Here is a 26,771-nt window from a genome sequence, read left to right on the forward strand (position 1 = left end):
ACGGGTCCCACGTCTGGGAATACCCATCCCACTTAGGGCGAAAAGCGTTACAACAAACAAATGATGGACGGAATGCTGACAATGCATACATTCTCCCCCAGTCAAGAGATCTGGGTTAAATCCATCGTTCTTTTGCCCACTACACCACCCCGGTGTAGACATGGCCATGTCTGAACTGGGGTGGCAGAGTGGGCCAAAGAACGGTGATAGATCAAACCCAGATCTACTGACTGGGTGTGAGTGTTTGATTGGTTCTGATGCTCCGTCCATCACCACCCCCTTTTGTACCGCTTTGTTCGCCATAAGTTGGCAGGGTATGCTCAGACGTGAGTCCCTTGCTCACTTTGCCACTGGATTCAAGCAAGCCTGGCTGACGACGGCTGAAATGCCAGAAACCGGTCCTAGGAAGCTTGTTTCCGGTCCAGGGAAGGCATGGCTTGGCAGTTCGGGCTGGACTGTTCCCATGAGGCACAGGGTCAGACTGATTTGCATATGGCCATGTCTGAACTGGGGTGGCAGAGTGGGCCAAAGAACGGTGATAGATCAAACCCAGATCTACTGACTGGGTGTGAGTGTTTGATTGGTTCTGATGCTCCGTCCATCACCACCCCCTTTTGTACCGCTTTGTTCGCCATAAGTTGGCAGGGTATGCTCAGACGTGAGTCCCTTGCTCACTTTGCCACTGGATTCAAGCAAGCCTGGCTGACGACGGCTGAAATGCCAGAAACCGGTCCTAGGAAGCTTGTTTCCGGTCCAGGGAAGGCATGGCTTGGCAGTTCGGGCTGGACTGTTCCCATGAGGCACAGGGTCAGACTGATTTGCATATGGCCATGTCTGAACTGGGGTGGCAGAGTGGGCCAAAGAACGGTGATAGATCAAACCCAGATCTACTGACTGGGTGTGAGTGTTTGATTGGTTCTGATGCTCCGTCCATCACCACCCCCTTTTGTACCGCTTTGTTCGCCATAAGTTGGCAGGGTATGCTCAGACGTGAGTCCCTTGCTCACTTTGCCACTGGATTCAAGCAAGCCTGGCTGACGACGGCTGAAATGCCAGAAACCGGTGCTAGGAAGCTTGTTTCCGGTCCAGGGAAGGCATGGCTTGGCAGTTCAGGCTGGACTGTTCCCATGAGGCACAGGGTCAGACTGGTTTGCATATGGCCATGTCTGAACTGGGGTGGCAGAGTGGGCCAAAGAACGGTGATAGATCAAACCCAGATCTACTGACTGGGTGTGAGTGTTTGATTGGTTCTGATGCTCCGTCCATCACCATCCCCTTTTGTACCGCTTTGTTCGCCATAAGTTGGCAGGGTATGCTCAGACGTGAGTCCCTTGCTCACTTTGCCACTGGATTCAAGCAAGCCTGGCTGACGACGGCTGAAATGCCAGAAACCGGTCCTAGGAAGCTTGTTTCCGGTCCAGGGAAGGCATGGCTTGGCAGTTCGGGCTGGACTGTTCCCATGAGGCACAGGGTCAGACTTATTTGCATATGGCCATGTCTGAACTGGGGTGGCAGAGTGGGCCAAAGAACGGTGATAGATCAAACCCAGATCTACTGACTGGGTGTGAGTGTTTGATTGGTTCTGATGCTCCGTCCATCACCACCCCCTTTTGTACCGCTTTGTTCGCCATAAGTTGGCAGGGTATGCTCAGACGTGAGTCCCTTGCTCACTTTGCCACTGGATTCAAGCAAGCCTGGCTGACGACGGCTGAAATGCCAGAAACCGGTCCTAGGAAGCTTGTTTCCGGTCCAGGGAAGGCATGGCTTGGCAGTTCGGGCTGGACTGTTCCCATGAGGCACAGGGTCAGACTGATTTGCATATGGCCATGTCTGAACTGGGGTGGCAGAGTGGGCCAAAGAACGGTGATAGATCAAACCCAGATCTACTGACTGGGTGTGAGTGTTTGATTGGTTCTGATGCTCCGTCCATCACCACCCCCTTTTGTACCGCTTTGTTCGCCATAAGTTGGCAGGGTATGCTCAGACGTGAGTCCCTTGCTCACTTTGCCACTGGATTCAAGCAAGCCTGGCTGACGACGGCTGAAATGCCAGAAACCGGTCCTAGGAAGCTTGTTTCCGGTCCAGGGAAGGCATGGCTTGGCAGTTCGGGCTGGACTGTTCCCATGAGGCACAGGGTCAGACTGATTTGCATATGGCCATGTCTGAACTGGGGTGGCAGAGTGGGCCAAAGAACGGTGATAGATCAAACCCAGATCTACTGACTGGGTGTGAGTGTTTGATTGGTTCTGATGCTCCGTCCATCACCACCCCCTTTTGTACCGCTTTGTTCGCCATAAGTTGGCAGGGTATGCTCAGACGTGAGTCCCTTGCTCATTTTGCCACTGGATTCAAGCAAGCCTGGCTGACGACGGCTGAAATGCCAGAAACCGGTCCTAGGAAGCTTGTTTCCGGTCCAGGGAAGGCATGGCTTGGCAGTTCGGGCTGGACTGTTCCCATGAGGCACAGGGTCAGACTGATTTGCATATGGCCATGTCTGAACTGGGGTGGCAGAGTGGGCCAAAGAACGGTGATAGATCAAACCCAGATCTACTGACTGGGTGTGAGTGTTTGATTGGTTCTGATGCTCCGTCCATCACCACCCCCTTTTGTACCGCTTTGTTCGCCATAAGTTGGCAGGGTATGCTCAGACGTGAGTCCCTTGCTCACTTTGCCACTGGATTCAAGCAAGCCTGGCTGACGACGGCTGAAATGCCAGAAACCGGTCCTAGGAAGCTTGTTTCCGGTCCAGGGAAGGCATGGCTTGGCAGTTCGGGCTGGACTGTTCCCATGAGGCACAGGGTCAGACTGATTTTGCATATGGCCATGTCTGAACTGGGGTGGCAGAGTGGGCCAAAGAACGGTGATAGATCAAACCCAGATCTACTGACTGGGTGTGAGTGTTTGATTGGTTCTGATGCTCCGTCCATCACCACCCCCTTTTGTACCGCTTTGTTCGCCATAAGTTGGCAGGGTATGCTCAGACGTGAGTCCCTTGCTCACTTTGCCACTGGATTAAAGCAAGCCTGGCTGACGACGGCTGAAATGCCAGAAACCGGTCCTAGGAAGCTTGTTTCCGGTCCAGGGAAGGCATGGCTTGGCAGTTCGGGCTGGATTGTTCCCATGAGGCACAGGGTCAGACTGATTTGCATATGGCCATGTCTGAACTGGGGTGGCAGAGTGGGCCAAAGAACGGTGATAGATCAAACCCAGATCTACTGACTGGGTGTGAGTGTTTGATTGGTTCTGATGCTCCGTCCATCACCACCCCCTTTTGTACCGCTTTGTTCGCCATAAGTTGGCAGGGTATGCTCAGACGTGAGTCCCTTGCTCACTTTGCCACTGGATTCAAGCAAGCCTGGCTGACGACGGCTGAAATGCCAGAAACCGGTCCTAGGAAGCTTGTTTCCGGTCCAGGGAAGGCATGGCTTGGCAGTTCGGGCTGGACTGTTCCCATGAGGCACAGGGTCAGACTGATTTGCATATGGCCATGTCTGAACTGGGGTGGCAGAGTGGGCCAAAGAACGGTGATAGATCAAACCCAGATCTACTGACTGGGTGTGAGTGTTTGATTGGTTCTGATGCTCCGTCCATCACCACCCCCTTTTGTACCGCTCATATATACCTAGGCATCATTGTGTGGTATTGTGCTGACCTTCACACCACTAGTGTGACCCTACAGTGCTCTCTTTGTTGGCACGGTAAGAGGCTATCCTACGTTTTATGCATGGTTGTAGAAACTATCATCTTTTTTGCAACGCATTGGGTGTCCTGCAGAGTGCCAGGATGCTGCTCCAGTTTTGTTGATGAAGAGTTGGTGTTGTGGTTCTGTGGGCTAGTGCCAGCTAGAGCAGCAGTAGACCTAATGTCTAGTGACACTTGACCCTGCTCGCAGGTCTGGTCGCTCCCCTCGCCGCATGGCTCCTCCTGTGCACCGGTAACTCCTGCCCCGCTGCAGCTGCTACTGTGAGTTCGCCGCTGGTGTGCTCCTGCATTATGGTCTGTCGACTGTGCCATTACTGTTACTGTATTTTATTTCTGTATTTTATTTCTGCTGCCGCTGTATTTTCTGCCGCTTTTCTTCTGTTTTTGGGCTCTCAAGCGCCCCTTGCACTGTAAACACGCTCCCCGCTTCCCACCGCTGCCCCCCTGTGGCCTCGCCCACCTTGCCTTCTGTGTCCCATCCCTAGTCACCCATTGGCCACCCCGCTCCCGCCTCCCAGCTGCTCCTCCCTCCCACTTCGCCTCTTATGGAGGTCGCCGCCAGGACGCGTGCAGCGGGCGCGCCAACTGTGCGCCGAAAGCGCGCCAAAGGCAAGCCCATCTGCGCCTGTCCGCGCCTGGACCGCGCCCAGTGCCAGAACCCCTGGACCCCGACGCCGCCAGCACACCAGACTGCACTACGACTCCAGCACCCTCCACGCACTCAACCCTGGACGAGACCATTCCTGCTACCGGGCCCTCCCGAGGCGCACCCAAGGGCCCTTCACCTGCCGGAACTGCAGCTTCACCAGCATCCGGCCCCCCAAACATACAGCCAGAGAACCCAACCACCTCCGATGCATCCTCCTCAACACCCGCTCCGCTTGCAAGCACGCCATTGAACTCTGGGACCTCCTAGACTCAACAGCCCCCGACGTCGCCTTCCTGACGGAGACCTGGCTGAACACCACCTCGGCGCCAGACATCGCCATATCCATCCCAGAGGGCTACAAGATCTCCCACAGAGACCGCACCAACGGAGTGGGAGGTGGTATCGCCATCATTCACAAGGACACCCTCAGAGTCTCGACCAACACCGACGACACCCTCACCACTGCCGAGCTAATGCACTTCCTGATCCACACCGACCCACACACCACCCTCAGAGGAACACTCGTATACAGACCACCCGGACCCCGACCACAGTTCAGCGACACCTTTGCCAACCTCATCAGCACCCACGCCCTCGCCTCAACGGACTACATCCTCCTCGGAGACCTGAATTTCCACCTCGAGAACAACAACGACGCCAACTCCACCGCCCTGATCGACAATCTCGCCAACCTCGGACTCAAACAGCTTGTGACTACACCCACCCACGCCGCCGGACACACACTGGACCCCATCTTCTCCGCAAGCCCCTACGTCTCCTTCAACCACACCACCGAACCCCACTGGACCGACCACAGATGCGTCCACTTCACCTTCAGGAAACCCACCACTCACCACCGCACCCAACGGTTGCCACACCGCCGCTGGGGCAAGGTCACCAAGGACCAACTGACCACCACTCTTGCCCTAGGACCACCCACCGACCCCGACACCGCCGCCATCAACCTCAAACAATGGATCAGCGACTGCGCCGACACCCTCGCCCCACTCAATACCTCCGCAACCAACCACACCAACAAGAAAGCTGCATGGTTCACCGATGACCTCCGGACCTCCAAGCGCACATGTCGGAAGCTGGAGAAGAACTGGCTCCGCAACCGAACACCAGACCGCTACACTGCCCACAAAACGCCACCCGCAGACACCACCAACTCATCAGGACCGCCAAGAGGACCGCCTTCAAGGACCGCCTAGACAACAACGCACACAACTCCAAAGAACTCTTCAGCATCGTGAAAGAACTCTCCAACCCCAGCTCCAACACCATCGACATTCCACCTTCACAAGACCTGTGCGATTCACTGGCCACCTTCTTCCACCGCAAGATCGCTGACATCCACGACAGCTTCAACACCAACACCCCCACATCCACCGCCGAGACTACCAGCTCACAGGCCCCCACCCACACCAATCGTCTGACCTCCTGGTCCAATGTCAGCATCGAAGACACCAGCAAGACCAAGAACTCTATCCATTCTGGATCCCCATCTGACCCATGCCCTCACCACATTTTCAACACAGCCAGCACAGCCATCGCACCCCACCTCCAGAAGACAATCAACATCTCCTTCGAAACAGCAACCTTCCCGGACAGCTGGAAGCACACCGAGATCAACGCCCTTCTGAAGAAACCCAAGGCGGTCCCCAAGGACCTCAAGAATTTCCGGCCCATCTCCCTGCTCCCCTTCCCGGCGAAAGTCACAGAGAAGATTGTGAACACACAGCTGACCCGCTACCTCGAAGACAACAACATCCTGGACCCGTCCCAGTCCGGCTTCCAGAGCAACCACAGCACCGAGACCGCCCTCATCGCCGCCACCGACGACATCAGGATCCTGATGGACAAAGGAGAAACTGCCTCCCTCATCCTCCTGGACCTCTCAGCAGCCTTCGACATGGTCTGCCACTGCACCCTAGCAACACGCCTCCACGACGCCGGAATCCAGGAGAAGGCCCTGGCCTGGACCACATCCTTCCTCTCCGGTAGAACCCAGAGCGTCTGCCTCCCACCCTTCCAATCCAAGACCACTGAGATCATCTGCGGTGTCCCACAGGGATCTTCCCTCAGCCCGACGCTGTTCAATATCTATATGGCACCACTCGCCTGCGTCGCACGACAACACAGCCTCAACATCATCTCCTACGCCGACGACACCCAGCTGATCATATCCCTCACCGAAGACCCCCACACCGCCAAAACCAACCTCCGCAAAGGAATGAAGGCCGTCGCCGAATGGATGAAGGACAGCAGTCTAAAGCTGAACTCAGACAAAACGGAGGTCATCATCCTCGGTCCGACCTCATCAGCCTGGGACGACTCCTGGTGGGCCACATCGCTAGGAACAGCCCCAGAACCCACCGACCACGGACTCAACCTGGGGCTCATCCTCGACTCCGCCCTCTCCATGACCAAGCAAGTCAACGCCATCTCCGCGTCCTGCTTCAACACCCTCCGAATGCTCCGCAAGATCTTCAAATGGATCCCCTCTGACACGAGAAAAACCGTCACCCAGGCCCTCGTCACCAGCAGACTGGACTACGGCAACGCCCTCTTCGCAGGAACAACAACCAAGCTCCTGAGACGGCTGCAACGCATCCAGAACGCCTCAGCACGACTGATCCTCGACGTCCCCCGACGCAGCCACATCACACCCCACCTGAGAGGCCTGCACTGGTTCCCGGTCAAAAAGAGGATCTCCTTCAAACTCCTCATCCACACACACAAAGCCCTACACAACGCCGGACCAGCATACCTCAACGACCGACTCAGCTTTTACACCCCCGCCCGCAGCCTCCGCTCTGCCAACCTCGCCCCAGTTCCACGCATCTGGAAAACCACTTCCGGAGGCAGATCCTTCTCCTACCTCGCCTGGAACACTCTCCCCACAGACCTGCGTCAGACCCAGGACCTGCTAGCCTTCAGACGACATCTCAAGACCTGGCTCTTCGATCAGTAGCATTAGCAGCATCTCCCCCCCTCCCCTATCCCCCAGCGCCTTGAGACCCTCACAGTTATGTAGCGCGCTTTACAAATGTCGTGATTTATTGATTGAATGTGCGCTGTCCTCCACCCTTCGTAGTTTGATTATTCAACAGAGGTTCCTGCGACACGCCTGTGTTGAGCAGTGGTCCTGTTTGGGTAGCAGTCAGGTGGTTGGGAGTAACAACAAAATGGTCGCACACTGCTGACCTACCTGCGTGTTACCCCAAAGAACTGTGGTCCCTGTAGTTAGCGTCGGCGGATACACCTATGCTCGTGTCGTGAGTGCAAGTGTGAATAGCGTTAGCTATCCCTGGACACGTGTTTCGAGGTAGTTGCCTCTCGTCAGCAGGGAGTAGGAAAGAGTGTAGGGTTGCAATGTAAGCTGCTAAAATCATTATCAGGTCTAGTACCTCTCGTAGCAACGCAGGTGCGTAACCTGAGTCCGTCGACTCCCCGGCTCAGAGAGCCACTAAATAGTTACAACAAAATGGTCGCACACTGCTGACCTACCTGCGTGTTACCCCAAAGAACTGTGGTCCCTGTAGTTAGCGTCGGCGGATACACCTATGCTCGTGTCGTGAGTGCAAGTGTGAATAGCGTTAGCCATCCCTGGACACGTGTTTCGAGGTAGTTGCCTCTCGTCAGCAGGGAGTAGGAAAGAGTGTAGGGTTGCAATGTAAGCTGCTAAAATCATTATCAGGTCTAGTACCTCTCGTAGCAACGCAGGTGCGTATCTGAGTCAGTCGACTCCCCGGCTCAGAGAGCCACTAAATAGTTACAACAAAATGGTCGCACACTGCTGACCTACCTGCGTGTTACCCCAAAGAACTGTGGTCCCTGTAGTTAGCGTTGGCGGATACACCTATGCTCGTGTCGTGAGTGCAAGTGTGAATAGCGTTAGCCATCCCTGGACACGTGTTTCGAGGTAGTTGCCTCTCGTCAGCAGGGAGTAGGAAAGAGTGTAGGGTTGCAATGTAAGCTGCTAAAATCATTATCAGGTCTAGTACCTCTTGTAGCAACGCAGGTGCGTAACCTGAGTCCGTCGACTCCCCGGCTCAGAGAGCCACTAAATAGTTACAACAAAATGGTCGCACACTGCTGACCTACCTGCGTGTTACCCCAAAGAACTGTGGTCCCTGTAGTTAGAGTCGGCGGATACACCTATGCTCGTGTCGTGAGTGCAAGTGTGAATAGCGTTAGCCATCCCTGGACACGTGTTTCGAGGTAGTTGCCTCTCGTCAGCAGGGAGTAGGAAAGAGTGTAGGGTTGCAATGTAAGCTGCTAAAATCATTATCAGGTCTAGTACCTCTCGTAGCAACGCAGGTGCGTAACCTGAGTCCGTCGACTCCCCGGTTCAGAGAGCCACTAAATAGTTACAACAAAATGGTCGCACACTGCTGACCTACCTGCGTGTTACCCCAAAGAACTGTGGTCCCTGTTGTTAGCGTCGGCGGATACACCTATGCTCGTGTCGTGAGTGCAAGTGTGAATAGCGTTAGCCATCCCTGGACACGTGTTTCGAGGTAGTTGCCTCTCGTCAGCAGGGAGTAGGAAAGAGTGTAGGGTTGCAATGTAAGCTGCTAAAATCATTATCAGGTCTAGTACCTCTCGTAGCAACGCAGGTGCGTAACCTGAGTCCGTCGACTCCCCGGCTCAGAGAGCCATAAATAGTTACAACAAAATGGTCGCACACTGCTGACCTACCTGCGTGTTACCCCAAAGAACTGTGGTCCCTGTAGTTAGCGTCGGCGGATACACCTATGCTCGTGTCGTGAGTGCAAGTGTGAATAGCGTTAGCCATCCCTGGACACGTGTTTTGAGGTAGTTGCCTCTCGTCAGCAGGGAGTAGGAAAGAGTGTAGGGTTGCAATGTAAGCTGCTAAAATCATTATCAGGTCTAGTACCTCTCGTAGCAACGCAGGTGCGTAACCTGAGTCCGTCGACTCCCCGGCTCAGAGAGCCACTAAATAGTTACAACAAAATGGTCGCACACTGCTGACCTACCTGCCTGCGTGTTACCCCAAAGAACTGTGGTCCCTGTAGTTAGCGTCGGCGGATACCACAGTTCTTTGGGGTAACACGCAGGTAGGTCAGCAGTGTGCGACCATTTTGGATTAGGTGGTTGGGATTAGCCAGGTCTTTACTGCTCTTCGGCAGTCTGGTTGATTATGCACATTTATTTACTGCTTCTTAGAGACAGTTCATTAGTGGAACATGTGCCTTGCTAAAATACAGATGCTAATAAATCTCATGGTCCAAACCAAAGCAGCGGAGGAGCAAATAATTAGAAGACAGAGCTTCCTAAAGCAAATACAAAACATTGAACTGTATAAGCCCCTCACACCTGACATTTAAGAAGACAGAGCAGGGCATTTTAAGTCTTTCTTCCTAATACAATGAATGATTTATTTAAAGGGGTAGGGACCCGTTTTACTTCTATATGGAATATTTAATGATACCTCTTTTCTAAGGGTACCCCAGTTCAAATATAACCCACTGAGGCACAGCTACAGATAGGCACAACTCCAAAAGAGCTGCTCAAGCACACCTGGATAGAAACAGGGGGCCTGATTCACAAAGGCCTCCGCACTCGTGGCGTAGGCCCCGCAGTCGCCCACGACTGTGGAGGGTCAAAATGTCCTGTGTCATATGTAGCAACCTTAGCCAGTCCTCTGTAGCTGCTGATTGTCTGAAATTTGTTGGTAAACACTTCCTCCATTCTGCTTCTCCCTAGGTATATATTTGTTCCGCTCTTTGAAATTAACGTTTATAAAACTAATATTAGCCTGATTACTCTTTTTGTCATCCTGCAGGGACTGTACAAGGCTGATGAACGGTTTGGACCAGGAGTTGAGACATACTCAGATGATCGTCAAGATGTTGGCTTTTGGCACAATGATCATCTGATTAGATTGCCTACTAAAGTCCCTGGATCCTTTTCGCTTTCTCAATATCCAGATTATTTACAGAATGACGGTGATACACCACAAAAGACTCTAGATGAGAAACAATCTTCCGTTTGGACTTTTAATCTGGAAGAAGAGGATCCATGCTTCATTTACTATAAGTTGCTTGCTTTAGAGGACAGTTACACGTTACCTGAAACAATACACACCTACTCAAATGACACTGACCACCTTCCGATCACTTCTTCCTTTCGCAAGGAGCTTGATTCAAGGTTCTTTCAGGACAATGAACAATTGGCTGATGCAGACGATGCGCCTCCTCCAATGAGGAATCTAACTCCTTTGATGGTTAGAATGCAGAAACAGATTTACAAACACAGGTAAATATTTAGATTGCTTCATTAATTTAAAAAAAAAAAAATCATCAAGCACTTTATACATTTAGCTGCCTGGGAATCATTTTGAAAGAATGCCATCTACATTATATCCATAAAGGTTACGTACAGAGTCCAGGGGACTAGTCGGACCCACTGTACGCCACTATTATGTGTGCCTGGTACAGATTTTCCTCCCACTCAGGAAAAAGGTCAATTTCTCAAGTGCATGCACTGACTAATGGAGTTAGCTTATGCGTTGAAGAAAGTACAGCAAGGAATAATTGGAGTAGTGATTCGAGCTGACACTCTGTATTTCTGTGCAAGAGGTCCTCCCAACCCTAGAGGAAGGCCCTTATAATGCCCCTTGAGGTGGGTCCAATTTATGATGGCACTATCCTCGTGGGCGTACTTAAGGCACCTTTTGAAGGTCATGCTACATTGTACCCAAGCAGAGGAAGTGACAGCATGTTTTCTGTGGCAAGCGGACCCACCCCCACCTTAAAAGGGATGCAGTCTGGGACTGCACTTTTCTCTGGGTAAGTCCCTGGAAGGGGTGGTGGGTCCGCTGGTGGTGCATAGATATCATGGACCCTAATAGGGGCCTTTTGCCTGTGCCCCAGCATCAGTAGTATAGTTCAGTCATTCACATGGGCGACACCCCATATTGAGTTGCTCCCATGAAATGTGTATTTCAAAATAAAAAGCACACGCATCTTCACTCCCCCGTCATACAAAAGGGTGCCTGCAGCCCCAATTTGGCTTAGAGGACAGTGTGCCCTGGCACCATTTTGTCCATGTGGCCCCCAAGGTTCACTGTCAGTTATACATTTCCAGAGTGTTTAATTTGTAAAAAGGTAAGTGCTAGGGCCCTTCTCAGGGGGCCATTGCATTGTGCGCACCACCCACTGCCCTTGAAAGCGCTGACAATCACAGTACCAACTGAACTACTAGCCATTGCACTCCTAGAAGTGTGGCAATTCAGACTATTTCAGGCCACCTAAAACTGTAAGAATGCATGGAAGGAAGGTATTATTAATTTTTAATGTACATTGAATCACTAAACTCGCTGGTGTTGTACTCATCTAAAAATTGGAGAAACAGCACCACCATGTGGAGGGCTTTAATAAGTGCTGGTGATGGGAGTTAAGTGCCAGTGCAGAGTACCAGAAACCACCGGCTCAAATTAAGCACTGCATTTCCATCATAAGAGAAAAAGACAACAGAGATTGATAGAATGAATGGGATGCAGTCACAAGATTTTCTGTCTTCTGAATAGTTTAGAGAAGCAGTGAGAAAACAGTCACTGTGCACCTTGGGCAGTATTGAACGAGTGCATTTGGATACCATGGATAATTCTAAACACTTTTCACAACTGTGCTTCTCTTTAGGTCAGGCCTACAGACAGGTTTAGCTATCTCTTAAGCCCCATTGTTTCCCAAAAATACATATTAGAGTACATGTATTGATACATAGAGGGGCTGTTTATCCACTGGTCAGTTCATGTGTCATTCACATTTTCCATCCAGTCTCCAAGACTAAAGCTTGGGGTATTGGGTCAGCCTATATAATCCTTTGGATGTCTTGCTCTGCGAGTGACAGCATTTTGCCAGATCACAGGTGCACAACAACTGGAAAAAGGAGTGCCCTTCTATTTCAGAACTGCTGTGCCTGGGCTGCCAGAAAACAGCTTTACTGTTTAAATTTATGATATGGCCCCATTTCATTTTTGTGTATTGCATATGTTTGCAAAACAAATAGAAATTGCATGCCTACCAATAGCAGACCTATTGCCTTTGCCAATGCTTGTTTGATATCAACATTTACATCGTCGTATGAAAGTACAGTAAAATGAATGCAATGTATCTGTAGCAGGGAACTGCAAAATCAACTCATTCAAAAAATTCCTTATGATGTACCATAGATTGCTTTATGACTGTCTACCACATTTCACCTCCACAGTTAGTGCCACCTTAAATTAATCCTGCTAAAGAGTCACATTTATGTTCAAGATTATGTGATGTTGGCAAGATTCACAAAGTTTAAAGCTTTTAGGACCAGATGTACGACGTGCAAAATAGCGCCTTGCGAAGTGTGACTCATTTGCGAGGCGCTATTCGGCATGGACAACAGTGTGTTTAACACTGTTTGTGATTCCCAATGGGGTCGCAAATTGCGAGGCTCATGAATATTAATGAGCCTCTCGCAATTTGCGAGCCCATTGGAAATGACAGGCTCTCCCATGGATGGTGGCCTGCTATGGTCTCGTTCTGCGTTGAAAAGGAGAACCTTCAATCCAGATAAATCCCAAGATATTTGTAGCTGTTCACCACTTCTAACCTTGCGTTATTGATTGTGAACGTCGTTTGGTTATGTAAACTATGAGTTGTGATCAGGACCTTTGTTTTTGTTGTGTTTATTTACATCAAGTTTGTTTTAGCGAAGTCAGCTAACTCATAAATTGCTCTTTGCAAGCCAATTTGCGTGCGGCTTAGGAGGACAACATCGTCCACGTGCGACACGAGTGCTAGTGGAAGTGTGCCCAGGCGCGGTGTTTAGTCGGCCAGAAATAGATTGAACACGTGTGGGGCCAGGACACAGCCTTGATTTAAACTCTCATTGGTGTAGATCTTCCTGGTAAGCATCTGGTCATCGGCGATTTTTGACCTGCATTCAGGTGTCAGTATAGAGATCCATCATTGGTTTCAGGATTAAATCTGGTAAACCCTGCTGCTTCAATTTGCCCCACAACGGGCGTCTACTGACACGGTCAAACGCCGCCTTAAATTCTACAAAGCATAGATGAAGGTTTTGTCGCTGTCGTGGGCTTTGATCAGCAATTAGCCCTAATGCTAGTGCGTTTGTGATGGTACCTGTACCCCGTCGAATGCCGACTGGTTGAGGGGGATTTTTTTGTTTGCGTCGGACCAACTTGTCAGGTCTGCTAAGATCAACGATGCGTAATATTTGGCCTCAGCGTCTATTAATGCGATCAGACGGTAATTAGCGGGGTCTGTGCGCTCCCCTTCTTTATATAATGGATTGATTATTGCGCCTCTCCAGCTCTCCGGGATGCAACTAGATGTGCCTATCAGTTGAAACAGGCAATACATCTTAGTTGCCCAATTGTGGGGTCTTGTTTATAAATTGCTTGGGGTACTCCGTTCGGGCCTGGTGTCCAATCGAGACAGCTTTTTACTATTACTTGTGAAATTTCTACTACAGAATAGGAAGGATGTGGCTGTAGTGTGTCCCGTGCTCTCCATGCCACTGGAATCAAGCTATCCTAGCTGAAGAGGGGTGAAACCCCGAAACCGGTCCTAGGATGCTTGTTTCCAGTCCAGGGAGTACCTGGCATGGCAGTTCGGGCTGGACTGTTCCCATAGGGCACAGGGTCAAGACTGATTTGCATATGGCTGGGCCCAAACTGGAATGGCATGGTGAGCAAAAAACTATGGATTTTGGCCCAGATCTCTGTACTGGGGTGAATGTATGACATTGTTCTGAATTCTGTCCATCAACAGTTCTTTTTGCATATGTTAGATCTGTCAGCAACCTTTGACATGGTCCATCACATGGTTTTTATGGACCGATTGTTTGCTGTAGGGGTAGAAGGTGTTGCCTGGAAACTCCTGCAATCCTTTCTATCCGAAAGATCACAAACAGTCGACTTGGATAATATTAAATCCCAGCCGTTCTGCCTTCCTTGTGGGGTCCCCCAGGGGTCCTCACTGAGCCCAACGCTCTTTAATATTTACGGGATATCTTTGGCGGGCCTGATAAGATCTTTCGGTTTCCAATTAACCTCGTATGCGGATGACACTCAAATAATGTTTCCCTTCAATGATGGAGAGGAAAAAGAAACAGAAGCATGCATTCATGACTGCATGAAGGCCATAGCAGGATGGATGTCAGCAAATTGTTTAAAGTTAAACTCCAGCAAAACCGAGGTTATTGCATTCGGAAATAATCCTCATGTATGGACACCTGACTGGTGGCCAACAGACTTGGGCAACTGCCCTACCCCGACTTTGAAAGCTAAAAATTTCGGGGTAACATTAGATAACAGACTGACGTTTAGTGATCATATAAGTTCCGTGGTATCCGCATGTTTCCTGATATTGCAAATCCTAAGGAAAATAAAACCCTATCTCTCAGAAGGAAATCTCAGGACAGTGGTCACGGTACTTGTAATGGCACAACTGGATTACTGCAACAGCATCTATCTGAATGCCCAAAAACAGAACATCAATAGGCTTCAGATAGCCCAAAATGCAGCAGCCAGGCTGTTGTCAGGCATACCCAAATTTGTCTCTGTGAAAAAAGAATTAACTCTGCTACATTGGCTTCCTGTGAAACCAAGGGTATGCTTTAAGGCCCTCTGCACAGCCTTCAAGGCCCTTAATGGAATAGGCCCTGACCATTGAGTCAAAGGTTCAAGTGGTATGTTCCTGTTAGGACCCTTCGGTAGGAGTTTTATTACATGCACATCCAAGGCTTGGAACGACCTGCCGTTCCACCTGAGGAATGCTGCTGATCTCCTCTCCTTTAGAAAGGGACTGAAGACTTGGCTGTTTACTCATTGACCTTCACCCCGCTAACGTACAGGTAGTGCATAGCGCCAGGACACCCCAGGGTAACCGCTGTGCTCAATAAATCCAATTAATATAACATAACATGTTTGAGGTCTATTACGAGTTGCTGTCCTACACTGTCCGCTCGTTTTGGATTGGGATAAGATTGTGTTTATACTGCCAAGATTGCGGTTGCTGCAGTAATATTATCTTCTTCTTCTTGAGTATACAGTAGATTTGAGTTGAAGTCTCCCGTTAGAATTATTTCCCAGGTTGGTTGTTCAAACCTGAATTCTGCAAGTGGCGATGAGTTTTTTTAAATAGGTCTTTTTTTATCTTTTGTTTTGGGTGTGCATAGATGTTGATAAAAATGATGGTGCTGACCCCATGGTGTGTGCCCAGCTCCATTTTTATTATTTGCATAGCGGATGTTGTTGTTAACAACTGGATGGACGATATGTTTTGTGTTGTTGAAATGTAGACGGCTAAGCCGCCTTTAGGTCTTCCGTATTGCTGCGTTCGTATTGCGTTCACATGGTTGAGGATCCTCCCTGGAACCTCTACTGGAGCTGTCAGCCATGTTTCTTGGAGGGCGATGATTTCATAATTATCCCAGTTCTCAGGAGGCCCTTTTTCCTGTAGGCTTCTCTTTGCTCCTGCTATGTTCCAGGACAAGATTTTGATTGCGGGGGGCTCTGATATGCATGGTGAAGTTGCACGTCATTCTCCTTTCTGGTCGGGTCTATGGAAACTTTGATATGCTGTTTTTTGCAACTTCTGTTGTTGTGAATTCTTACCATCTGCGCCTTTTGCACCTCGCAGGACCGAGGGGACTTTGTTTCCGCTTGGATTATTGTTTGAGGGTGTATTTCATGATAGCAAAGGTGATGGATAACGTTGTTTCGAAGGAGTGTAGAGAGATATACCCTCAATCTTCAAATTTTATGGCCTCTTTTACGATGTCTGGCACCATTTCTTCCGACTTCCAAATCGCTAAGGTTTTTTACTTTCCTATATTATTGCAAGGTTGATGAATTCTATTGCCAAAAAGTCTGCGGTTGTCAGATGTTTTAATGTTGGAATAACTGTCATGAGGCATATGATGTTCCCTCTATTTAAATAATCTTGTGGTCCTTGTGAGGAATAGTGTGGTATGAAAAAGATCCTGTTGTTTAGGTTTGGTTTATGCTACTTTTTTTGCAGGTGAGTTGTTGATACCTGCCTTAAGCTTTGATTTCTTACCAGTTCTTCTGGTTCATTCCAGTTCGTGTTTTCACGTTGCAATTCTTTGTTTATTATCTGTATCTGGCCTCTCTTAGCGCTTCCTGATTGCTGGCCTTTCCTTGAGATAACTTCCCTATCTCCTCTATGGACTTGTAGGTTGGAACATAGGTTCCTCTGGGGGCAGCCACTTTCTTGTGTGCTTGGGGTCATTCCGTGCTGGAGGCTTGCTGGCCCTCTAGGATTTTATGTTTTGTTTGCCTTGTCCCCTCGGCATCCCACTCTACTCACAGCAAGTTTGAGTTCCTCTATATTATTTCTGGCTGACGGAAGGCCACTACTCTTGAAGTTCAGGTTTGTAGAGGCTGGGCTGTTTGGCACTGGCGATGCCCTTTGTGATGAGTCTGATGATTCAGTTGTCCCCGACTGGTCTGATCAGCCTGCCTCATCTTCCTCTGTGGGTTCTTGATGCTGCCCTGCGGTTGCTAATAACCGGTCTTTACTGACACTAAAATAAAAAATTGGGTAGTTATCCTTTACCTGTATTTTTGATGTTTTGTTTTTATGAAGACGATTTCTCGCTTTCTTGGCATGTTTTTTTTGTCTTTTTGTTAAAACAGGGGGGGATTGACTATTTGATTTGCCTGGTTGGATAGTTGTTGGATCGCTTGAGTTTGTGAGGCGTGGATCGGAGTAGCAGGATGTGATGCGGGAGAATCTATGATGGATAAATCATCTCTTGATTCCACAGCTTTTGGCTTGTTTCCTATTGTTTGGTATTTGGTAAGACAATGTTTTGGGAACTTCTTTGCCCGCTCGGTGGCTCTTTGCCATTTGCTTTGTTTGTTTCAGGAGGACGATTTGCCTGTTTGCATTCATGAAGAATACTTGTTAATATTGTTGGTAGGTCCCTTAGTTTTTCCAGAATAGTACAGCAAGCACAGTTAAGAGCTTGCACCCGCGTACCTTTTGCATTTTTATTGATGAGTGGTAATTGGCCCATCATAGAGTCAAGTTTGCTATTTATGCCGGAGATGTATTTCTCAATTACATTCATTAGATTGATTTGGATGTCGAGTTTGTCTGACTGCATGTTAAGGGTACTGATTGAGGTTTACAGTGCTTTGACTAGGGAAGCATTTACATTTGAAAGAGCTTCCTGGTTATGTTCTGATTCTTGTTTCAGCTCCATTAGGTAGAAAAAAAGAAGAACATTGTGTGGCTGACCAAGGTTCTGCACCTCAATTTCATCAATAGACAATTAAATAGAATGTCTGTGCAATCCCATCCGGAGTGTGCCACACTTATACTCCACTCGAAAAACAGATAGAAAAGTTCAAAGTTAGGACGGTGCACCAGAATGAGGTCCAATATTCCCAGATGTACTCCAAAATATATTCTTTGTTTTCGATTTAAAGGTTTTGATAACAGCCAACGCGTTTCGTTCCAGATGGAACTTCGTCAGGGCTGAAAATATATACAAATAAAAACACACACTAAGTGCTAAGTACATAAGACAACACATACATATATATAAACAGTGTACATACAAATATAATCACATGTACAAAAAATATATATTAATTAATTACATTGAACGAACGACTTGCTAGCGTAACAAAAGAGAAAAACAACATAAAAGGTCAATTACGAAACATTTTTTTAAGAATTAAACATAAATAATCAATAACATTATCATTATTGATAAATGTTATAAATAACCATAAAGAAAGAGAGAGAAGCAAAGAAGAAAAAGAAAAAAATAAACCAAAAAAAACTCAATAAAAATAGTTTATTAGACACAAGAAAGACAGAAATAGCACCAGAAAAATTGATAGTCATAATAAAAAAGTAGAAATAGTCATATTAAAAAAGGGGGAAAGGGAAAGAGAACAATTATAAGAAGTTTAAGGCATTGTTATAAAGAATATCCTTTCATTTCAGAAGTGTGTGCTCGGCGTTACATACAATCGAAAGACCAACGAATAATCTCACCAAGGATTTGTTTTATTCATCTGGTGTCAATTAAACGATATCCAACAATCCATGGATTCCTCAAAAATAGTAATTTGATATACGTCTCAGACTTCTTCACAGAACTTGATTCTTCATGTATCTCAACATAATATCAACAAGATACGAACAGGTTCGCGTATCAATATAAGAGTTATAGATCCTAGGGAGAAAGAGTGCAGGTTTGCATAAGCTCCCAATTGTTACTAGAGTAGCGATATTCTTCCATATAAATTTATTAAGAATAGAAAACACCTAATCCCATAGATTTGTAAATTAATAAAAACCACCTCTAAAGCCACCCGAATAGTAGGAAATGTGAGAAACCAACATAGTGTTAACCAGCCCCCATTAATGTATCGTCCAAGAGCAATGGCAATAGAGACAGGTCCTCGTAACGGGCTATATATCAACAATTTACACAGCCCAATAAATCGAACACCCTAACAGTCACCCCAAATAATGCTGACATTAATGGATACGCCAGCGGTCGCCTTAACGAGTATACATAGTCAAAAGCCCATTCTCAGCGGTCACCTCCATTATCGATTCGCTATCAATATCTACGTGCATTATCGTCAAAAGACTATGAAAATCCCAACAGGGGCATTCCATCATGGACTCATATTCAGAGCTAAATGCAAAACATAATCCCAGCTTCACAAGCTCTCGCTCCTCATGGTTCCTTACCTCGTCAATGTTGACGTTCGTAACGTATGCCCCGTTATCTGACTATCGGTGGAACCCGCCATGTTGCAAAAGCCTGCTTAAATAGCAGCGTCCGACCATATGACGCGTCTCACGTAACCGTCATTTTCATCACACTGGTTTATCGGCGCACATAAGCGCCATATTGGACTAGTAAGTCTACAATAGGATAACAGCAAAATAATATTCATAATTGTATTATAGAAGCAGAGAAAGAATCCTTAAGCTAAAATATAACATTTAATTCCCACAAGTTGTTATATTATTCGTATCGTTTATCGATTCGTGACTCAATGACATCCGAAATTTTTTTATTTTTTATATAACCGAGTAATCTCACTATTAACCCCTTTCAGCTGTATACGTGAGACATGGCCATTCTAACTCGTGGGCAGCAGTTCCAAACAGGCATTCTCAAAACGAAAATCTTGACCTTCTTTGTTACTGATCATCAGATTAATCGTGTAGTGACCACGTGATAAACCTCACGTGGTCATCACCTCCATGTCGTCTGTTTACAATGTAAACAGGTGCCATATTGGACTAATACGTTTTTAATACGATAATAACCAGTTAATTGTAAACGAGCATCTATTTAGGATTGAAATCCTTACATACCAAAAAATCGGTTTCATAAGCCCCTAATAGTATTTAGAGCCTAAGATATAAATAATAAAATGGACCTACTTTCCTCCACTCAAGGGTTCATAACTACATGAGTTTTTTTTAGAGGAAAACAAAATGACAATTAAAAAAAGTAAGAGGAAACCCCCACCAAGAAAAAATAAAATAAAGAATACTAAATGATGAAGCAAAAGCAAACCATAAAATAAAAATGATAAATATAGACAAAATAGAAACAAATTAGTGCAAGATACATCTTCTTTGTTTCAAGTACATTTTGCAAATTGTTGCTCGCAATAAGACTGACTTCGCACAAAATATAATACAATGTCCTATTTGTTTTCATGATCACACCTAATACATGGGTAATACCAACACCTCTTAAAAAGGTGTTAGAGCAGATTTATAGTAAATAATGCATTTCTCCATCAGAGTTGTGCCCAAGACGGGTCGCCCTTAAACGGCAAATCCATCTTGACTCCAATTGTCTTAATATCAAATCCCTGTTACCTCCTCTTATTTGTACCGGCACATGGACAATTGCATGAAACCAGAATGACAAGTTATCTGGATGTTCACTAGAATAGTGATTTGTAATTGGATACCTATCATCCCTGGATTTGATCGCCCGTCGATGCTCCTGTATCCTTAGTTTGAGACAACGGGTAGTGCTACCAACATAGATGATACCACACTTGCACCCCAAGATATAAACCACATGTGTCGTGTTACAGTTTAGAAAATGGCATATACTATATTTTTTGTGTGTGTTGTAACAAAAGTTTAAAATCTTGTTTGTACCATAAGAACATATATTACATGACCCACAGACAAAGAAACCTTTCGGTTTCGCCGGTAACCACGTATGTGTTGGTTTTGGTGTGGTTACGTAGCTGGGACAGAGTGAGTTTTTCAGGGTCACCCCCCTCCTATAGGTGATAGATGGTTTACTCTCAATCGAGTCTTTTAATCCTGGGATATCAATCAAAAGATGCCAATGTCTACGAAAGATATTAAAAATGACATCACTATGCATCGTATATTGGGTTATGAATCTCGTTTTTGAATTTACTCTATCCGAGAGGGGTTTGTCCTTAAGTGTATCATTCCTCTTCAAATTACAAGCTCTATATTCCGCTTTTCCAAGGACACTCTGTGTATACCCTCTTTTGGTAAATCTATTCTTCACATCTCTGATGTTTTTGTGGAAATCCTCATCTTCACTGCACGTTCGCCGAACCCTTGTCATCTCACCGAAAGGTATATTATTTCTCGAAGAACTGGGGTGTGCACTTGTGGCATGTAATACAGAATTACATGATGTTTCCTTCCTGAAAAGAGTACTCTGTATCTGACCCTCTCGGACATAGAACTGTATATCAAGGAAATTGATGCGTTCCCTGTCATACATCATTGTAAACTTGACATTGTAGATGTTATCATTAAGAAAGGATACATATTGATGTAAGAGTTCAACTGAACCAGACCATAAAAAAATAACATCATCGATGTACCTCCCCCAGTACACGATGTAATTAGTCCAGGGGGAGGCACCTCTACCCCAAGCATGCTCCCTCTCAAACCACCCCATAAAGAGGCATGCATAAGAGGGAGCAAACTTGGAGCCCATTGCAGTACCATTTATCTGTTGAAACCAGCAATTGTCAAAAAGAAAAACATTGTTTGACAAGATGATGTCAATCATGGCCACAATCATCTCATTATAATCAAACAAGGTAGCATCCTCTCTGTCAAGAAAGGATTGGACCGCCTTAATTCCAAAGTTCTTGTCTATATATGTATAAAGACCCTCTACATCGAGAGTGACGAACATGAGATCTTCAGTCCAGTCAAAATCCTTGAACTTCATAAGGATGTCTTTACTGTCCCTAATGTAAGATGGTAAATTAGGGACATATTTTTGAAGTCTCAGATCAACATATTGGGACAGTTTTTCAGTGGGCGATCCAATACCAGAGATGATAGGTCTACCCGGGGGGAACCGCCCGCCCTTGTGTATCTTAGGTAAAATATAGATACATGGAAAAGACGGGCAGTACACCCACAGATATTCTCTCCTCTGTCAGGAGGCCGATTTCCCTCCATTCTGTTAATTTAGCATTAATCATGATGGTGATAGTAGGAACAGGGTTGGTCTTAATTGCACAGTAATAACGCTTGTCACTGAGTTGTCTTGAAATTTCCTGTATGTAATCAGAGTGGTTCATAACAACCACATTGCCCCCCTTATCAGCTTCCCTGATTACAATATTTGGATCTTTACGCAATCTTCTCAGGGCCATCTTTTCCGAAGCTGTGATGTTGTGGGGAGCTTTAGGAATAAACCTATTCGGAGTTTCTAGATTATATAATTCCTCTGTAACTTTTCCATAAAAAATGTCAATATTAGGATGGTAAGAGTGCATGGGTACAAATTTAGATTTAGGATGGAGTCCACTGTTAATATTTGCATTTCGGGGAATCTCAAGATCACCAAGTATTGTTGAAATGTCCAGATCTTCCTCATTATCCAAAGTTGCTAAGCAATGTACATCACGAACCTCACGAGTGGTATGAGTTCCATGAAAATCTTTATTAGGTATTCCCCCTGGATCATTCGGCCTGTTTGAAAAGTAATCCTTCATTTTAAGGACCCTGATAAATTTAAACAGGTCACGGTGTACATTCACCGGGTCTCCTTCCAGAGTGGGACAGAAATTAAGACCTTTACTTAAAATATTAATCTCATCAGTATCCAAAACTTTATTGGAAAGATTGACAATTTTGAGATCAGTATTCACATCATGGGTAACATTGTAATCGGGCATGGTGCATGAGTTTACCACAACTATTTCTTCACTTTCGTGGCCGGATTCATTTTGTTAATTGAACCCCCTCTTGCCCTTTGACCTCCTCCCTCCCCTCCTTGTTTTGATAGGTCTCTTTTTTGTTGTAGGCGATTGCTTATTCTTAATTTCGCCAATTGTTTTTGGAAGGAGGAGGCCCCTTCCCCTAAAGGGACCTCAGTCAGGGAATCAGCTCCATTAGGTGTTCGGTGATGTTATAAAATACCTGATGGTTCCACTCCATGGCGTTACTGGGTAAGTAGCCAGTGCTGTTTTTATCTACTACGTTATCCGTGTGGGTCCACTGTTCGCTGATGAATTTGTTTTTGTCATGAGCTTTGATAGTTAGGACGGAGGTTTCTTTTCCTGACTGTTCGGATGAGCTGGATATATTGATTATTGTTTGCTGTTTATCCATTGGTAGCAGCGTCGATTTTTTTCCATTGGTAATCCTCTGTTGTCAGACAGTCCCTTTCCTTGTACTAAATTGACATGAGTTGACTTTGTATACTAGGCTTTGGTTTCTTCCTCTGATTTCGTCGCTTGGTTTCTAGATTTATTGTTATATATTTGTTCTATGTTATTGTTTATTTGATTTGCAGTACTACCTTTTGCCTGTACTGGGGAACTTGATGTTTCTTCTGTTGTTAATTGTTATCCTGGTTGGGGCATTGATATATTACAAATTTGTTTTGGGGGTTTGGATTTTGTGCTTATAGCCTGCAGTATCTCCTTGTTGTTCAGTATTGATTGGGACTCCATCCAGAAGTCACTGAATTCATCTGTGTTATAGGTGTCTTCATTTTTATTGTTTTGCTTCGAATGTTGTCTCTGTGTAGATTGGTTTTTGAGTTTTTCTGCATTACTGGTGGCGTTCAATATATTGGCGGGTCTTGCGTCTATCCCGTACATTGAGTCCTGATTGATGTGCGAATGAACATGCTCTTGCGCTGGTTGCATCAAGCTACTCTGGCAGAGTGGTGTTATAGCGTCTTGGTCAGTATTTGCAGTCCCCGGGGTGGCGGCTGTTCTATTGCTGTGTGTTAAAGCTTCATCCTTGGAATTTACTTCTGTTTTTGTGTGTACTTGTGCTTGGATGACTTGTAAATTGTTGCTCCAACAGTACTATTTTTTAACCTCTTGTTCAGTACGTTCAATCACTTGAAGGGCTTCTTTGTTCCCGGTAATGTGTGGGGCAACATTCGTGACTATTGCCGTCGTCTTAAGAGGCGCGTTATCTTTTTTGTCCTCCATCTGGGTAGGGGCTGATTTATATGGCGTTCGTGGTTTTAAGAGGCCATTTACCTTTTCCGGTGTTGTATAAATTGCTGCAGTTGGGTCCTTTAGGAAGGTAAATTTCCCAGTGGGATTCATTGAACCAAACATTGAATAAGTGGGTGATATAAGTGCGGTTCCTTGATTTTGTGATGGTTTTAGTGAACCGCCTTGGTAGGATGAAGCTCCTTTGGAGTTTGGTTTAGGCTTACAATTTCGCTTTGTAGGTTGTGGTGGGTTCTTCCTTGTCCCGCTTGACCTCATTGCACTGCCTAGTATGGTAGTTTCTGGGCGACAGTAATAGGCAGTAATGGCTTGACTATTAGACAGTGAATTAGATGGTGAGTATCGTCCCTTACTGCTTCGTCTTGTATAACTATCAATGCATGTGGGGCCTCCTGCTTTGGGGGAGGGTTATCGTGTTCTGGCTAGGGGAGGTATGACTAACTCTTGGCTGACTGGGATGGGGGAGACGCTGTTGAGCGGGGCACAAACGATGAGGCAGCAAGCCGCCCCCCCACCTAGCTGGGCCGCTTCTGCCACCCCGTCTGGGCACACACTCAGCCGCTGCCTTCTAATGGCAGCAGTACCCACAGCCTGCTCCAGCTCCTGGCCGACCGCCCACCACTCCCTCTGGCACAGCTTACCACTATCAGGATGCTGCTGCTGCTAGAATGTTGGCTGTTAATTGCTGATGTTGTTGATGTCACGGCGCCCTGGTTGCTGGTTGCTGGTGCGGCGCCCTACATCACCCCTCCCTGACTGCCGCCGCGATATGGGGTGAGTGCCTCCGTGGCTACTGCTGCTGTGCTGGAGATGGTTGGTGGCGATGGATCTGCAGGGGCCAGAGTGAGCTGGGCGCTCTGGGAGGGCCGCTTCACCCTAGCTCATACTTGGCTCACACTTGGCATACCCGCCTACCTCCTGTTGCCGAGCAATGCAATGCTCATCGTCCGGCTGGGCACAGACACGCAACGTCTGCTCCAGTACCAGTTTCGTTGTGACCTCTCTCCCGCTGCACAGGGGGTCAAAGAGAGGTCGGCGACACCCAAGGATGCCCCCAGGAACCTCCCGGGTTAGAGGCGACATGAGACAGCAGGAGGCACTCAGTCGAGGATAGAAGCATTTGAACACGGTGTTTGACTACAGCCCCATGGCCAGCGGCCCCGCGGCCCGCAGGCGATCGGTCGGTCAATCTGCTGTACTGTCGTCGGATATTGTGTGGTGTAATCAGCGGGGCGATCAGCTGGAGCTGGTGCCGCTAGCAGTTCAGCAGCAGTTCGGGAGCGTTTTTCAGCATCCTCCAGCTCCTGCTCCTGCTTCTGCACCCGCTCTGCTGCTTGGCTGGGGTCTGAACGAAAACACGGCCTGGATGAGGAAGAACACTACCAGTTCACAGTGGGGACCTGTATAAAAAGTCATGTTTCAGCATATGAAAAGTTTTTTTTTCTCCGCAATTATACTTTTAAAGAGATTAATGTGCCTTCACTGGCTGTCTTGCACACAGTCAGCTCTGTTTATAGGCTGCCCACTACACAAGCAGCCATATTACAAACAAGTCTTTGGAGAGGTGCTTATGTGACCATTTGTTTTCACTAGTGACAGTGAGGCTGAGGTGCTGCAGCAAAGTAGGCGCCACCAGCCGGTCATCTGTCAGTGCTTTTAACTGTAGACATACATGTAAGGCATTAGTGTGCTGGCCAGGCTGGGTTTTGGTGGGAAAGTGAGTGAGATGGAAGGAGAAGGATGTCATGCAGTGATGAAACCCTAAATCAGTGGATGACTAGCTGTGATGCAAGCAATAATTTGTCAATTAAAGTAATAGCGAGTCTGCCCATAGTGTCATCCACTGTCCAATTCCACACTTGGACTTTTGTTTGCTTAAGAACTCCTTGCAAAGTTTCTATCTTCCCAAAGACAGCATTAGTTATTTATTTTGTTTTTATTTTATTTTCACTGAAAATCACAAACCATACAACAAATAATAAAATATTGAGTCATCTAAAAAACGAAAAACAATGTACAGTTTCCTAATTAACCAGACATAAGAAAATTTCACGACAAACCAGAAGTAACAGTAACATATAGGAGATCAATAGAAAAAGCATATAGTTCAAACCAACCTTATATCCTGATAAATGCTTGTATTGGATTCATACATATTAATTTGCCTTCTTTTTATAACATTTTGTACTCTCAGCATTTTTGAATACCGGGATTGCCGATCTGGTGGATCTGCATTTTTTCCAAAGTTTAATAATCATTTGTTTCCAATCACATAAACGTTGTCATCTTGGACAACGGTCAGGAATGGTGTTTTTACAATTACTGACCACTGAGGATATAGTTGCATTCTACAACAGCATTACTATGGTCGTCCACATGCCTTCGTCTTATTGCAGGGATTCTGCTCAGAAACATGCTTGGATCCATAGAACCTCAGTGTGTAGGGACTGAGTCACCATACCACCTCAGTGTCTATGAGTCCGAGTCCGACTAGCTACAGTGCCTCACTTGCCCTCCTAAGGGGAACAACCTTTACAACGCAACTTTTACAACGCACTACACTTACAACACATTTTTTACAACGCACAATCCATTACAACGCATGACATGACAACGCATGACACTACAACGCATTTTTAAAAACTACCTTTACAACGCATTCCATTACAACGCATACTACCATTACAACGCATACCATTACAACGCATAATATAGTAATTTTTACCCCTATACTATCCAACACTTACCCTACTGTTGCACCCCCTGGAGTTAGAATAGTAATTTTTACCCCTATACTATCCAACATTTACCCTACTGTTGCACCCCTGGAGTTAGAATAGAAATTTTTACCCCTATACTATCCAACACTTA

The 26,771-nt window shown here is 46.7% G+C and overlaps 1 protein-coding gene across 2 annotated transcripts in view; it reads left to right on the plus strand.

Moving 5' to 3' along the window:
• ANKMY1 (ankyrin repeat and MYND domain containing 1) overlaps window positions 1-26,771 on the plus strand; it is a 588,784-nt gene that overhangs the window by 127,770 nt on the left and 434,243 nt on the right. For both annotated transcript variants that reach the window (XM_085634115.1, XM_085634116.1), the window contains exon 5: window positions 10,167-10,639. In XM_085634115.1, coding sequence (XP_085490241.1) covers window positions 10,167-10,639 — 473 coding nt within the window. The remainder of the gene's footprint in view (window positions 1-10,166; window positions 10,640-26,771) is intronic.

This window comes from Triturus cristatus, chromosome 11 (genome assembly GCF_964204655.1).
Source record: "Triturus cristatus chromosome 11, aTriCri1.1, whole genome shotgun sequence".
NCBI classification, from domain to species: domain Eukaryota; kingdom Metazoa; phylum Chordata; class Amphibia; order Caudata; family Salamandridae; genus Triturus; species Triturus cristatus.